The 16,689-nt window shown below is 36.1% G+C and overlaps 1 protein-coding gene across 1 annotated transcript in view; it reads right to left on the minus strand.

Moving 5' to 3' along the window:
- DOK6 (docking protein 6) overlaps nt 1-16,689 on the minus strand; it is a 211,075-nt gene that overhangs the window by 77,117 nt on the left and 117,269 nt on the right. Inside the window, exon 3 of the mRNA XM_081324042.1 lies at nt 2,489-2,603. Coding sequence (XP_081180168.1) covers nt 2,489-2,603 — 115 coding nt within the window. The remainder of the gene's footprint in view (nt 1-2,488; nt 2,604-16,689) is intronic.

Genomic DNA, 16,689 nt, shown 5'->3' on the forward strand with positions numbered 1-16,689 from the left:
TCCATAAATTTTCTCATTTATACCTGTGTATCTCAGTTAAACAACATGCATTTGTGATACTCCATTTTGTGATACTACATTTCTCATTGTCTCTTGAAGCTTATTTGGTCTGCAGTTTAGCATTCTTGAAACTGTTGGCATTAATAAGACATTAATATATGGAGTAGAGCCATGTAAAGCATTAAGAGGTGAACTTTAAATCATGCTAATGCAAGCTAAAGACTCTTCCTTGAAGTATAAGGAAGCTATACCTTCTGGAAGACTGGCAAAGCTATTTCCAAAGCCATATCCAGCTGTCTACATTTGAGTGTATACACACAGCTGCCAATACCTGCACAGAATGATATAATGATGGGGCCTTGAGTATATGCAGGGACCTGTTTCTAGTGATTATGGGGTATATTTCTCGACTACTATATGTTTTAAATTTTGTATTGTTGTAATCGCTTTTATTTGATTTTTTTTAGCCTCCCAGAGTCACTGGTTGAGATGGGTGACTATAAAAACTGAATAAATAAAATAGAAAGTGGAGATCCCACAAGGGGGAGCAGTTAGGCAGTCACTTTTGTGAATGACATTTAGCTATTGAAGATAGTAAAATTAGGGATTATGAAGACACCTAATACTGGGAGAACAACCATAAAGGGAAAATCCTATCCAAAATAAGTGATGCGATGAATGTGATGAATATGAATAGGTATGGAATTTGAGTTATAGTAAATAGCTGAGTAGATGCAAAAATGCAGCTGCTGTGAAAAATGCATCAATATCATATTGGTGTATTTCATACTACTAGCATGTATACAATTCTACAATGCATCACTGATTAGATAATTCAGTACAATTTTGTTCACCACATTTTAAAATAAAATAAACCTGAAGAAACATTACATGGGTAATAAGTATATGAGGTGGGAGTTAAAAGCTTTATTCCCAACACACAAGTCACTAAATTGAATTCTGGTCCATACATCTTTAAAGCTGCAGAGGTTGAAAAACACTGCTTTACCGTAACTCAGGGGTCCCCAACCCCTGGGCCGTGGTCCACTATCGGGCCATGAGCCATTCAAAATCGGGGAGTGGAAGTGGCAAGTGAACACATGCTTGTGCATCCCTACTTACATCAACAGCGAGTGACCACATGCATATGTGCTCCATTTGTGCAAGTAGCAATGTCCATGCCCATCATTAGCACAAATGGACCTGGGCGTGCACTCACCCGCCACTCGCACGCAACTGTCCCCTCTCCCTCCCCACTGGACTGCAAAGCTGGAAAACTTGGGGAACTCTGCTCTAATGGGTTTTCACAAATAAATGAAAACCTAGTTCTGAGGTACAACATTAGGTGGATGTTAGGCTTTGATATCTATCCTTTTGATTAGTGCCACTGCACTATATATTTTGCTTTTTAATGTTCCACAACTGTTAACCTTTTTTTCTTGTTGTACATTGCTGCCAGCATAGGCATGTGAGAAATAAAGTTCTGCAACATAAACACTTTAAATGAAGGTAAACGATAACAGATTTAGGTCCTAAAAAGCCATTACAATTTCACATAGAGCATAATAAAATAATGCTATTTGTGTCCTCAAAATATAGTGACAGCCACCAGCTTAGTTTTAGAATTAATGAAGGAGAAGAGAATCAATAGTCGGACATCATGCTGGGAAACTACTTTAAGATCAGAGGAAACATCCTTTTGATTCTATGGAAGAACAAAAGGAGTTCTGATTAAGGACCAAAAGAGGAGAAAGCTATTACTACTACCAATAGGCCTCTGCTGATCCATTAGAAACATACCCATCCATTGGGGAGAAAAAGAGAGGGAGAGAAGAGAGGGAGGGAGGGAGAGTGGGGGAGAGAAAGAGAGGAAGAGGGAGGGAGGGGGGGAGAGGGAGAGGGAAAGAAAGGGACAGATGCAAGAGTCTATTATAGTATAATTTATTTCCAATTAATACTGTGATTTTACAAATAGAAGATTTTTTCTAATGAGAAATTTTTAAGTTTTTTCCTCATGAATCATATGACTTTGTTTGTAATGTTGGAAAACTAAAGTAGCCACAAATGAAATGAAACTGAAGGTGAATTTAACCTGGAATTATAACTGTTCTTTGTACTCTCTTATAGGCATGGGATTTTTAGTATTCTAGCACGTGCCTATAACAAGCTTGGCAACCAACAAAAATGCACATCACTGCTTCTCTTATAGCTTCCCTGAGGCAATGTTTATTCAGCTCTAAAAGTTGCACTGGAAACTTGAAAAAAACCTTTTGTCCACCTTGAGGACAAAGTAAGAAAGTGATAAGTAATAAATAAGAAAAGAAGGGTTTTTTTTAAATACCGAAAGGGTGAGATATACCATCCCGTCATGCAACAAACAGTTATGTACATTCCTGTTAAAAAGAATTAAGTATCTTAATCCATATGAAGTACTGTTTCATAAGTAGCAAAATTTGCTTAAGTTAAAGATAGGGTAATAACTGCTTACCTGACTCACAGGCAAATGTTTTTGATGTCTTATCATGAAAGATAATTGCTACTGCATGCTTCTTGGTTTCTCGAGGCAGTCTGGTTATGTTTTTGATGTTCTGTAACTCTGTTACCTTAAAATTAAGGGATACAGAACATAGTCTTGTTTATAAATAGCAGGATAAACAAATAATACCCCCTCTATTTTCATTGTAATATTTTCCATCCATCAGCATGGACTTAATTGTAAAGTAATAGTGTATCACTGTAGGAGTGTACAACCCACTTGCTCTGGCCTATGCAATTACTTATTTTTTTATAAGAGAATTTTTGGAAATAAAACAGATATCCCTATCATTTTTCGCAGCCTTGATTTGGAAATTGTTCATGGTATAAAGTGCTTGTCAAAACTTCTAAAGTGGCAAATTTGTTGTGGAAGCAACACCAAATAGCTTCTGTATTCTGAAAGTCTACAGAAAAATAAAGACAGCATATCTTTCTGTTATCCATCACACAAATTAACATGACACAGAGATTAGCTTTTTTCGCTTTAAAGAGAATTGCTTGTTCTATTGACAGCCAGGCTTGACTTAAAGTACACAAGTTTAGCTTTCATCTTGAATATTTTAAGATCAGCATTTCTACTAATTCCCACTAAGTTTTTCTCCATCTGCCGAAGAAATAGGCTATCAATATATAATAACTGGCAGGGTCAGGCAAATAGAACTGAAAATCATATTTTTCATTTATAGTTAAGAAAAAAAGGAGAGAATAACACAACGATCAAGATATGTTCAATAATTTGATTAAGGAATCTTTCCAAAATGCGGGTGGTTAGCTGCTATTATTGTTATTTATTCCACCTTTTTAAAGTATATCTCAAGGCAGTATACCTAATACTTTAGCCTCCTATTCACTGTATATTGGATTCAGCATAACAGAAAGCATGTTGAAATATTCTTCTTCACTGTTCTCCACTCAGTACAGATAGTCCTCACATAACAATGCTAATTGGAACCAGAATATTCACTAAATGAAGTAGTTGTTAGGCAAAACATTTTATAGATGTATAGAATTGCTCATTTTGTTCATGTGATATAATAAAATATGTATTTTACATAGACAAGAGTCCAAAGCAATGGCCCATCTGTTGTGGAATATCACATCCCCCCAGGGACCTGGGAGGCATACTCTACATGGATACCTCTACTAGAATTGAAGAACATAGCCAAACTATAGAAATTCTGCCATTATGACAGAAATCAAAATTCTTGTTGCTCAAGATTCCCTTGTCTGGAAGAAGAAAATATATTTGCAGAGGATCAAGCTGATTTTACGAAAGGCAGGTTTACCATTTATCAGTGCCTAATACACCTCATCTTATCCAAAAATACTCCTCCTGAACACAAACTTCCTTTATGCTGTCTTCACAGACTTCAAAGCAGCTTTTGGTTCTATATCCCAACTTAAACTATGGGAAAAACTAGAGGTCTCCTTGATTTGCTGGCATTTACTTCATCTAATACATATGCTTCATGAGGGGACCTTAGTCAAAATAAGATGTAACTCCCAAGGCGTCTTATCACAGTGACTGAAACTGGGAAAGGCGTCAAGCAAGATTGCACATTAGCCCCATTCCTATTCAACTTCTACATCAATTCCATGGTAGTAGCCTATCTCCTTAACACAAACTTTCACTCTCCAAAAGTAGCTTTGTTGTCCTCTAGGGGACAATGCAGCAATACTTTCAAGAATACCTACTAGCCTTAAAAGAACACTGACAACTCTAACACAGTATTTTAAAGAAGAAATACCTCAATTATCAGAAAACTAAAACCATGGCATATGTCAAAAGCCCAAAAGCCTCTCCTAAAGCATAGATGGCTACAAGACCCAAACTTTTGGGCACCAGGGAGAGGTTACGTGGAGAGAGGTTTTTCTGTGGACTGGAGGGGGTGTGGTTTTGTATGCTGCCTGCAACCCGTGGATGGGGCTTTGTTTGTTTGTGCGGACTGGTTGCTGGCATGCCACGGCCCAGTACCAGTCCACGGACTGGGGTTGGGGACCCCTGTCCTATTTCAAGTACCTGGGAGTGTACTGCCAACAGCAAGAAACCCATGGGGACTACATTACTGAAAATATACAGAGTGGCTCATCTGCTATCCTTAAATTCCTCAAGACAAGAGGTGGCTACTAATACATAAAGCATTCAAATTATTCCAGTCAGTAGCACAACTTTGTTATGATGTCCAGCTTGACCTCTTCTTTAATTTTGCACCATTAGAATTTGTTCAATCCAAATCTCTTAAGATTGGCCCTTCAAGTTTATTTTATTTTTATTATTTTTTATTAATTTTATTTGTATACCGCCCTTCTCCCGAAGGACTCAGGGCGGTGAACAGGGCAATACATGTTAAAAGACAAAATACAAAAATTAAAAGAGATTAAACAAAATGCCCACAACTCTTACAATAGGTTAAAACACATTAAAAGTAATAAAAAACCCAACCCCATCCCATCAGGCCAGGCCAGCTTGTTCGAAGAGAAACGTCTTTAGATCGCGCCAGAAGGAGCGCAGGTCGGGCGGCATCCGGAGCTCAACCGGAAGACAGCTCCATAAATCTGGTGCGCCCACAGAGAACGCCCTCCCCCTGGGGGCCACCAGTCGGCATTCTTTGACCGGTGGCACCCTGAGGAGGCCCTCTCTGTGGGAGCGTACTGGGCGGAGGGAAGTTGATGCCGGCCGCAGGTGCTCCCCAAGGTATTCCGGACCCATGCCATGTAGGGCTTTGTAGGTCAATACCAGCACCTTGAACCTCACCCGGAAGACAACTGGAAGCCAATGCAGCTCGCGGAGCAGAGGTGTAACATGGGAGTATTGGGAAACTCCCAGCACAACTCTCGCGGCTGCATTCTGTACCAGTTGGAGCCTCCGAGTGGTCTTCAAGGGCAGCCCCATGTAGAGAGCATTGCAGTAGTCCAGACGAGAGGTCACGAGCGCATGAGTGACTGTATGTAAGGCATCCCGGTCTAAATAGGGCCGCAACTGGCGCACCAGGCGAACCTGGGCGAAGGCCCCTCTAGTCACAGCTACTATATGGTCTTCTAAAGAAAGCTGTGAATCTAGGAGGACTCCCAAGTTGCGAGCCCTATCTACGGGGGTAATAACTCACCCCCCATAGGAAGTTCCAAAAGGTGTCTCTAATGCCACCTTGAGACTGAAGATGAGCCCCATGAAAGTAGAGGCTAGAATGTGGGCGACATACTCAACTATTGGCTCAGACTATCCTTTTTTGCCCTCAGCCTTGCTGATGGAATTAATTATGGGAAATGATTTTCAGACCACATGAAAAAAGGCAGTGGCAACTTAACATTTCAACCTTGGGTTTCCCTGTAGTTTTTCTACTCAGCATGGGATATGATCAGGACAAAGCACTCATTAAACCGTGCATAGCAGGGTGCCAATTGGATCTAATGAGGTTTTCAATCTTTATTACTAGTGAATGTAACAGGTATTCTGCCTCCCCTAGGACATACATAACTGAACTCAAAGTACCCTGCTATTGGCACAATATCAGGTCCTCTCCTCAGCTGTTCTTGAAGGCCAATACAGAAATTCCCTACCCGGAGATAGAATGCCACTGTGAGACTGAACATACAGAGGGCATATGATTCTCCAGTGTCTGTGTTGTAGAGACATTTGCACTAGCCTCATTTTACCAGGGTAATTCTACACCTTGCTGCTGCTTTCAGGTATTAATCATGATATGTCATGTAATATTATTAAATTCTATGCAGCAGTCCACCATATGATTACCTGTATCATAAATTAGTCTTAATGAGTACCTACGTTCATTATGCCCATCATACTAGGGTACAGTACAATGTGTGGTGTGATAGATCTATTCTGCCCAACTTTTATGCACCTTCTATATCTATCTAATGCTCCTACTTCTCCTTTTAGATTTATTTTATGCTTTTGGCCCAACAGAGGCTTCACTTTCTTAGGGTCTTGCAGAAGAACAGGGTAGAACAACAGCTAATGACCCTCTTTTACTGGTCTACTATAGAGAGCGTCCTCTCGTATGGTATTGTGGTTTGGTATGCTGGTCTGACAGCCGCGGATAGGAAAGTATTACAGAGGGTAGTGAGCACAGCACAAGACATTGTGGGCTGTTCCCTGACACCACTGGATGACATCGCCAGAGCTCGTTGCCTTGGAAGAGTGAGGAAGATTCTCAGGGATGACTCACACCCTGGACGGTATCTCTTTACTCTCCTACCATCCGGTAGGAGATACAGGAATATAGCCAGCCGTACCAACAGGCTGAAAAATAGCTTTTATCCGTGGGCTGTTAGGCTTTTAAATGGGACATAATCTTATGCAGAATTGACTTGGGAGGCCGGTGTGTGGTGTAGTTGGTTCACATAGTGTGGTGGGATGGAGGGTTTGTTGTCACTGTGTGTTGGGGGGAGAGAGCACGGGGGGAGGCTCAGCTAATCTCAATGTACACATGTTGTACTTTGACAATAAAGGTTTATTATTTATTATTATTTATTTATTTATTTATTTATTATTATTTATTTTATCTACATTTTCTGTTTTATAATTATGATTATTCTTAAGACAGATATATTTTCTATGGTCTTCAGCTGACTGTACGCCACACTTCTTATGCTTGTCTTTGTAATAAATATATGATTTGATTTTTATATGGACAAGTCACACAAGGACTTCAGACTATTAGATATCTAAAATAGTTCTACATACCCCAGCACTGTTATTATACATTTTGCTATTTGTTGGACATAAAGCTGCTTCTGGGCTTAAATTACTATGATTATAATGTCTAGTCAGTCTGACAGCACTAGTCTCCATTATAAACAATCATTATTTTCACAGCACCAAAGCCTTTTTATAATACTAATGAAAATCACAATTTGTAAATATTCTGGGAATGGTGGATTTCCAGTGCTAATATATGAAGTCAACAGTGACCAGTGTTATCTGATGTATTCTTGAGCTGGTAATGCTGACTATCAACATATGAAGAATCTTCTATTCTGGGCTTCTGGCTTGCCATTGCGGCTTCCATGGCCACTGGAAGGTGAGCTCTGTCTTCTGCATTTGGTTTTGCTTCGCTGGGGGACCCTGGAAAGGGTGTAAAGTCACCCTGTAGGGGCAACGAGCAAGGAGGGGACTCCCACTTGATCACGGGAGGGTGGCAGCCCTTCTGCTCAATCCGGGGCAGCCCTCCAAACTGGCGGACGAAAGACCACCATAGTAATATGGCCCATCACTAGGCTGCAGACAGCCAAAATCAAACTTATCACCAAGCACTTCGGAAGCAACCCGGATGAAACTGGGTGAGATCCAATCTTCTCTTTACTCTAAGTACTTTTTTTTCCTGTAAAAGCTGCCTGAAATATCTTTTCCCCTGTGAGGAGAGAGGGAAAGGAATTTCTATCCTACCCTCTAAGAATAGCGGTGACTTACTACCCAGGAGAATTAAAGCATTAAAAGAACAATTTTAATCTAATTGGATTTATATGTTCCTGAAACTTGGGGACCAAAATTTTTCCTATTTTTATTGGAGACTTGCTTTTGCAAAAAAGAAATAAAATTGGAAAAAGGATTATAAAAATTTTGGACTTAAAAACCCTTAAACGGCATTGGTGACATCTTGTGGTGAAGTTTGGTATTACAACTTGTTATTTCCTAACAGAGACTTGGCTCAAAGCCCAGACCTTAGATAAGACTGTTTTGACCTGTGAGAAACTCAGCAGTAAGAGAACAGCTGGCGGCATAACTGGCCTACTTGAACTGTGAATGTAAACCTTTATTGACTTTCAGAGTTATATGTGGGGAATTGCCTTCCTATCTCTTTATTTGAGCAATATTGATTACTATATGAGATGATGAAATACCTTGGACTATAAAATCTTGCTTGACAAACGACTTCTACTATAAAGACTATTTATAAACATGTGAAAGAGATGGATGAAGACCAGGAAAAGATCCTTTCCATGTTGAAAGCAATACATGAAACCATTCTTTCAGCTCTGATAAAATAAGACCTAACATAAAAGATCAAGACTCCAGCTTAGATACACAAACCCAAACTTTGACTACAACCAAAGAACTAACAATGCAGAAGATAACAGAAGAAGTGGAACAATTAGAGGACTCAATTGATCAACAAATAATGGAAAATCCAGAATATGGAGTGACAACACTGAAAATGAAAAAGACTTTCTATATAAATCAGGAGAAATTTGAGAAAGAAGAAGAACAGATTGAATGGAAGATAAACATATCAGGGCAATCAAGGGGAATTGGAATAATAGGAAGACAACTTTGTGAATACAAATGGGCTAGTCCTTCAAAAATAATGGCAATTAAATGGTCCCCTTTATTTCAAATAACATATATAATAATAGAGGGAGATCTATTTGATGATCTAAAAGCACTGATATGGAAGCCTAGTTGGCAAAGGAAGAAAGCCAGAATAAGGCTGAAGAAACTTGGGGCTTTGATTTATTAGAGGAGATTTTATATTATTAATTAGAGGGTTAAAGAGAGAAGTTGAGATAAGGGGAATTCTGGCCATTAGATTTAAAATATTTGGAAATCAATTGGAAATAAGGATTTTATCTGTTTAATATTTAAAAATTAGACCTAAAAGAAAAAAAAATAATTATTATGAATATGTTTGTAACCCAGGTACTATATACAATGGTTTTGATTTATTAAATGAGATACTGTATTATTAAGTAGATGATTTAATATGGTGGGAAATAGATAACTTTTAGGAAATAGAACAAGTTTATATTCAAATAGATAAAATATGTATTTTGGATATTAGATTCTGTTATGAATTGAGATAAAGGAAATCTTGGTTACCTAAAACCTGAAAATTATAAATATCAAAGGTTAAATTGGAATAGATGGGAAACTAAAAATTGGGAAAAATTAATAACAGGCTATGGATTGTTTATGAAGATTGAATATAAAAATAATTAAGATACGTATAAGTTAAAAATCATTGATAAATGTAATAATGATGTTTTTACTGAGTTGATATAATAAGAACTGTATTAGTTTAATACGAGACAGTAAATGTTAAGGGAAAAAGAGAGGAAATATTGGATGTTGTAACTTAAGATTTGTACTAAAGATTTTGTTATCGAACTATTGCTTAACCCAGCCACCACAAGAATCTTCTATTCTGGCTTCTTACTAAACTTATTCCCATGAAAGACCTTCATAGCTGCTCTAGTAAGATATTTTATTTAGGATGCATAGGTTAATTAGGTTAGTCAGGTAACAGCCTACATCCTTGTCTCATTCATTCATTGACAAGTAACCAATGTGTGTCAACATGTTTCATTCAGATTGTGGCTTTCTATCCTGTATACAGGTTTCAGGTGAGGACAATGGGATGTTCTGCAGTTACAGGGTCCATGGAACTGAGAGCCTCTGTATAATCAATGAAGTATATATTGAACATGTTATTTGCCCTTACATTGATATTTCAGGAATTTTTACTTTTGAGCCCATACATGAATGTGCCACATCTGTTATTGTCTCTCCTGATAAAATGTAACTAAATGCATGCTAAGCGTTACCTATTCATACCATGTAGTTTAATTACATAATTCTTGTTTTTATTAAAGTTATAAACACGATTCACTCATATATAGATCCCCATACTTGAGAAAAACATGCTAAAAAAAAGGATAAGGTTAAATAAGACCAAAATGCTTCCCTCAACAGAGATTATAGTTCCAATTCAGTAGTACTACTCCTGGCCCACTGGGAGAAACTATATGCTCAAACAAGTGTCTTGGTTTATTAGTCTATAATTTCTTATAAAAGCTGAACCAAAAGAATTTACTACAAAAATAAGTTTGAAAACTAGGATCAAATGTGTTTGCTATCCTAGAGGGAAAAATACTTCTAATTAAGCTAGAAATCATGGGACCCTGGGCTTTAATAACTGTGAAAATTACTTATATTGGTCTTTTATAACATATCCAAGAAATCTAGGATTAGAAATACAGTTAAGACAAACTATGTTGTCACTGTACATACTTTGCTATCTAATCCTAAACCTCGGATCACTGAGTAATTTTCTGTGTTGATTGTCTTAACCATTTTAGGCCATTAAAGTAAGTTAAAAGCTATCATAATATATTATAAATCTATAAATTAATTGCACAGTACATGAAAGGATAGTGTTTTTTTTCATTCAAACTTTGATCTCTTTTAATCCTTTTACTTGCCTTTATTTGTTTCTAGCTCCACAACGTATAATGTGATAAAGTTCTTTGAACTCATTAGAATATTTTTAAATGGTTGTTATCATAATTTTCTATTAGGGATCAACAAAAGCCTCAATCTTACTTCAGATTAACTCAAAAATTTCTGAAATCTTCTGAAAATAGATAAAGCCTCAAAAATACCTCATTCACAAAAATCAGCAAAAGAAAAAAAACCTATTAAATAGAATTTAGAAGAAAACAGTACAGATAAATTGATAAACCTTTGTTTCATGGACAGTCTAGTAGAATTAGGAGTGTTTGTCTACTCACATTTTACTGATATAGTCTCTGAATTATGCCTTTTCCAAGAAAATAGTAGAAGTAGCTAAGTAGGAAAGCAGGATTAAACAGCAAATGATTTTTTTTTTACCAATCAGATCTCAATGGAAGCAGAATGAGGGGGAACGGTTTCCTCTCTTCCTTGAAACAAGTATTTACACAATCCTGAAATGTCCAAAATGTTTAAGAATTTTCCAAGCCATTTGGAAAAATTTATGTGAGGCTAGTTTAAAAATGTGAGACACATTTTTAATGGCAGAAAACATAGTGTCAATTTTCTTTGGAAATAACTGACATATGTAACTTGGCAACAGAATTGTTCAGCCCTGATTGTAAATATTTTATAGACAAACACCATGATGTGTTATGAAAACTACTGATTTATTCAGCGGTGTCTGCAGGGGAAGCAAGGAGTAATTATTCTTTTCCCCTCCCCCTTTGGTAAGTTTGTTGATGTTGCATAGAGGGCAGAGGAATACAATCATGCTGCCATGCCCATCATGTTGTCTTCTACAAATGTTTTGAATATGAACAGTCCGGTGTGCAACTATGAAATTCAACCTGTTGTAACTGGTACAAAGATTTACTTTTTCTGGAAAAATTTCAGTCTTCACACAGTAGCCATTTTGATATCAGGACCTACATTTTTAATAGTTCAGGTGTGGTCTGTTATAATTAACTTGAGTTCCCAAGGCCAGCTATATATGCATCTCTAAGTCAAAACAATGTTTACTTTTTCCTAATGAAAATTGTTGAAATGGAGCAAAATTGAGTTTAAAATGCTATATGAACCTATTTAATTGAATGTATTTATGCATGAACTGCAACATACTTGGATGATCTTCAATATTCAAAATTTTGCAACGATATTTTTTAAAAAATTGTTATCTCTTTTATTTCATCTCAAAAGAGTTGCATGTACTTATTAGAAATTATTGTTTGTCTTAATTGGGTGGTACAATTTGATGTTGATAGTAAAGTGTTAATTTGGAATGTGGAATGGAAATGATATATTCAAAATATCTTTAGAATTAAAGGATTAATTTAAATATTTACACTAATATTTAAATATTCCTAAATATTCCCATACATCAGTAACACAATACTGCCATTTTCTTTTGAATCCTTCTGGTTGATACCTACCGTATGAATGTATGCAATGCAATTCAATTTAATTTTTATGCATTTCATGCTATGCCTTATTCAATTGAAATATAAATGAATATACAAAAGAATATATATGATATATGATTACTGATATGGTTCACACAGCTATCCACATGTTTAGAATGGATCTGGCATTTTTGTCCACCTTAGAAGTTCTTCCCAAGGACCTAGATCAGGCGTAGGCAACCTTGGCTCTTTTATGACTCGTGGACTTCAACTCCCAGAATTCCTGAGCCAGCATGGAATTCTGGGAGTTTTTGTTAAAGATATTGTTGCAGGATGTAAATTGTTCCAAGTAAAATTGCTTTTTGCAATTGACTGATGGTAATTTGGTTAATGCTGATGGTATTTAAGTGGTACTCCAGTTGTTTTGGGTTGCACACAATGCGCCTATCACTGATAGTATTATCTTTATTATTGTTATTGTTCCCTATTCACAACAATGTGAAGTCACAGCTGCAAGTTCTTTTTTATAATATATTTTATTGATTTTTTTAACATAGTCATCTTAATATTTGGTAAAAAAGTGTGTTGTCTGGATTTACATTTAAAAACATTCAATAACAGTTAGTTTCTATGATCTATAATCCACATAATAGCTTTACTTGATTTCCTCTTTTTCCCATAATGTTCTCTTTTGCCAACCTTAAGTTAATACAATTCTTGTTGTTTTGATAGATAACAATTGGGTATAACATTTGTATTTTTCCCACAATGTTCAAGACATGTTTGCTGGTTAAGATTTTCTCAAAGTTAATTACATTTAAATATTTAAGTCTATTTTTCATGTAAGCCATCCCAATATTTTTAACTTTCTTAAGGAATAAATAAGACTAAAAAAAGAAAAAAGAATAAGAGTAAAGAAAAATAAAAAGACAGTATACTATTTAAAATACATGTTCCTCCTAAGCTAATATATATTTATTTCCAAAAATTTTCCGTTCTTTTTTACCTGGTCTTCTTGCATATGGAGTTGTTTCAAGGACCTAGGATGTTGTAATATGTCAACCCAGAATATGTGTGGATCTGAGTATAGCCTTTTGCAATTGAGAGATGAAATTTTGTCAAGGAACTAATTTTCTAAGTGTCATCCAAGATTTTTTGGTATGTCACCCAATGCACTAAGAACCAGTGGGATCTTTCAGTTTTGACTTTCAATTCTCATACTTTATGATTTTCTCCAATTCTGTCTTCTATTCTACTATCCCTGGTATTGCCACATCACTTTCTTCTTTTCAACCACAGTTATATCTGGGATGTTATGTATTCAGAAATATTTTAATATTTTAACCTGCTCATTTTCAACTATTTCTTTTAACTCTACATTCCCATCAATTTTTCATTACTGGTACATGATAACTTTTACAGATGTTCCAGTGAATCATTTTGGTGTCTGTATTGTACTGTTGTTTATAATCAATTTTGCGACCTTGGACAAGCTGAATATATGATTTATTCTTATTCTTATTAAACAAACTCCCAACTCACACACAGGTAATTCTGGGTGGCTTACAATGTTAAAATCCACATCATCAAAAAACCATATACATATCACAGTATAAAATCAACACATACAAATCACAACATGAATAGTAATACATATATTCTGAGAAGCAACTATATGACTTCTTGTCACTTTAGTAGTGATTGGGTTTAGCTACAAATTTAAAAGAGTTAATTCCCACCTTCACTTAATTATTACAAATGTGAAAAGCAATTAAAGTCTCGAATTAATGAGATTTTTCTTAAGCAAAGCCACAGTGCAAAGTCAAATATTAGTTCCTAAGGTCCCAAACAAACTTTTACTTTTTTTTATTATCAAGGTCTGCAAAATCTTTTCTATATGTAACAGAAAATAACTAGTGATCACAATACAATATTAGATATGTGCATCTGAAAATCTAAATGCTGAATAGATACATGGAAAAAGGTGATTAGGGCATGACACTAGCATTTCAGAACTTAGAAAATATAATTTAGATAGAGCTACCAATGAAATATTTCTATATTTTTGAAGAAGCAAAGCATTCCTAAATGGTCATTTCGGAAACAATTCAATTCAAACTAAAAGCACTAAGCAGCTGGTTGATTTGATTCCTGGATATCTGACAGGAGAACTTAAGAGATCTTAACCAACAAGAATTTTAACAGCTGATTTATAGCACCTTAAAGACATTTTTGCTCAAGTTTTTACAGTTAAAACTCTACATCACTCCAACAAGTAGAGTCAACTTTATGAATGCTTATATCATTACAGCTCTATTAGTCATTAAGGTGTCAAATTCTTTGCTTCTGTGATATAGTCCAGCACTATAGAAATAAAAATAAAATAAAAAATTTCCAATAAGTTAATCTTTACTTTCATTTTATTTTTGTTAACCGTTTTAAAGGTTTTTAGTACCATACACTTCTTTTACTGTACTATGCAATACCAGTCTGATAAAAGCAGAGCAGAAATGCACTTGAATCTTCAATTCTATATGGTGCCCAAAGCTGGGGGAAAAAGAACACATTCTGAATGACTGCACTATTTATATTACTTAAGAACATACTTAAGCATGACACTGTCTCTTTGAGCCAACACAATCAATCTACTTGATAAGCACAAATTATGCATATTGGTAGCTTCATCAGGCAATGAGGCAGTATCATCAAGCCAAGATATTTCACTTTGTTTCCCAAAACACATACCAGTAGCACTGCCAAAACTGCAGAATTGCTGCCTAATCCATAAAGTCTGCCAACAGAATAAAATTACATTCTCTATGCCAACTGCATAGTGGAAAAGCCAAAACATAATGTATGACTGCCATGCAGTTTCTAAAAACCTGAGAGAAGGAGAAAGGTGTTCATATATCAAACCTCCCGGTACAGTTTAAGTGCTATTTAAAGACTAATATTCACCATTTTAATAATACATTAAAATTATCCAGATAGCATTGAAAAATGATTTCACCAGCTGTTAGGTTAATGAAATAGAGGTAAAACTAAGTAAAATACCATAAAACAAAAGTGTCAGAACATTTTCCTCTATCACAAATGATGCTATAAAAATCTGATGTTCACTAATAATGAGAAAATATCACCCACACTTCTATTCCTCCCCTTATCTTTAACCCTTGAGGATGAAACATTTTCAAATCGGTATCATAGTTTTAAGTCTTACCGTATGTTTTTTTTTCTCATGTGGCATTTAAAATACACTGAACATGCATATTTGTAATTATTGCTTCAAACAATCTCAATAGACCTGACAGGATGGAAAATATCATGAATACAGAAGAATGCAATTTTAATGTAATTCTGAAACAAGCAGGCAAAGAGATTTTCAGCCTGTAAATTCATTTTTAGAAATACTAAGAATGTACTGTGACTACTTTCAATGTATTTTAACCAACTGTTTATCTGCTCTTATTGATGTAATTCTTTATTGGTATCTTCGAATGTTGTTTAACTACATTTTACTATAATTATAATAAATTCTCTTTCATTTAGTTATTGGTAATCTTTAATGTTTTTGTGTGTGAATTTCTGGTTAATTATGCTTTTATGTTTTTAATCTTATGATTTTAAAAATGTATTTTTTTCTATTGTAAGTTGCCCCAAAACTCGCCATGTGGATTGCATACGATATTATATAATTGGTAAATAAAGGTAGTTGTTGTTGTTAGCTGCGAAGTCGTGTCCGACCCATCGTGACCCCATGGACAATGTTCCTCCAGGCCTTCCTGTCATCTACCATCTTCTGGAGTCCATTTAAGCTCTTCAGTGACTCCATCCAGACACCTCATTCTCTGTAGTCCCCTTCTTCTCTTGCCCTCAATCTTTCCCAGCATTAGGCTCTTCTCCAGTGAGTCCTTCCTTCTCATTAGATGGCCAAAGGATTTGAGTTTCAACTTCAGGATCTGCCCTTCTAAAGATCAGTCAGGGTTGATCTCCTCTAGGACTGACCAGTTTGATCGCCTTGCAGTCCAAGGGACTTGCAGGAGTCTTCTCCAGCACCATAGTTCAAAGGCCTCAATTCTTTGGCACTCAGCTTTTCTTATGGTCCAACTTTCACTGCCATACATTGCAACTGGGAAGACCATAGCCTTGACTATACGCACTTTTGTTGACAGGGTGATGTGCTGTCTAGATTTGCCATGGCTTTCCTCCCCAGGAGCAAGCATCTTTTAATTTCTTGGCTGCAGTCCCCATCTGCGGTGATTTTGGAGCCCAGGAAAATAAAATCTGTCACTACCTCCATTTCTTCCCCATCTATTTGCCAGGAATTGAGAGGGCCGGATGCCATGATCTTGGTTTTCTTAATGTTAAGTTTCAAGCCAACTTTTGCACTCTCCTTCTTCACCTGCAACAAGAGGCTCTTTAGTTCCTCTTCACTTTCTGCCATTAGAGTGGTATCATCTGCATATTTTAGGTTGTTGATATTTCTCCTGGCAATCTTAATTC

Source organism: Vipera berus, assembly GCF_964194415.1.
Source record: "Vipera berus genome assembly, chromosome: 3".
NCBI classification, from domain to species: domain Eukaryota; kingdom Metazoa; phylum Chordata; class Lepidosauria; order Squamata; family Viperidae; genus Vipera; species Vipera berus.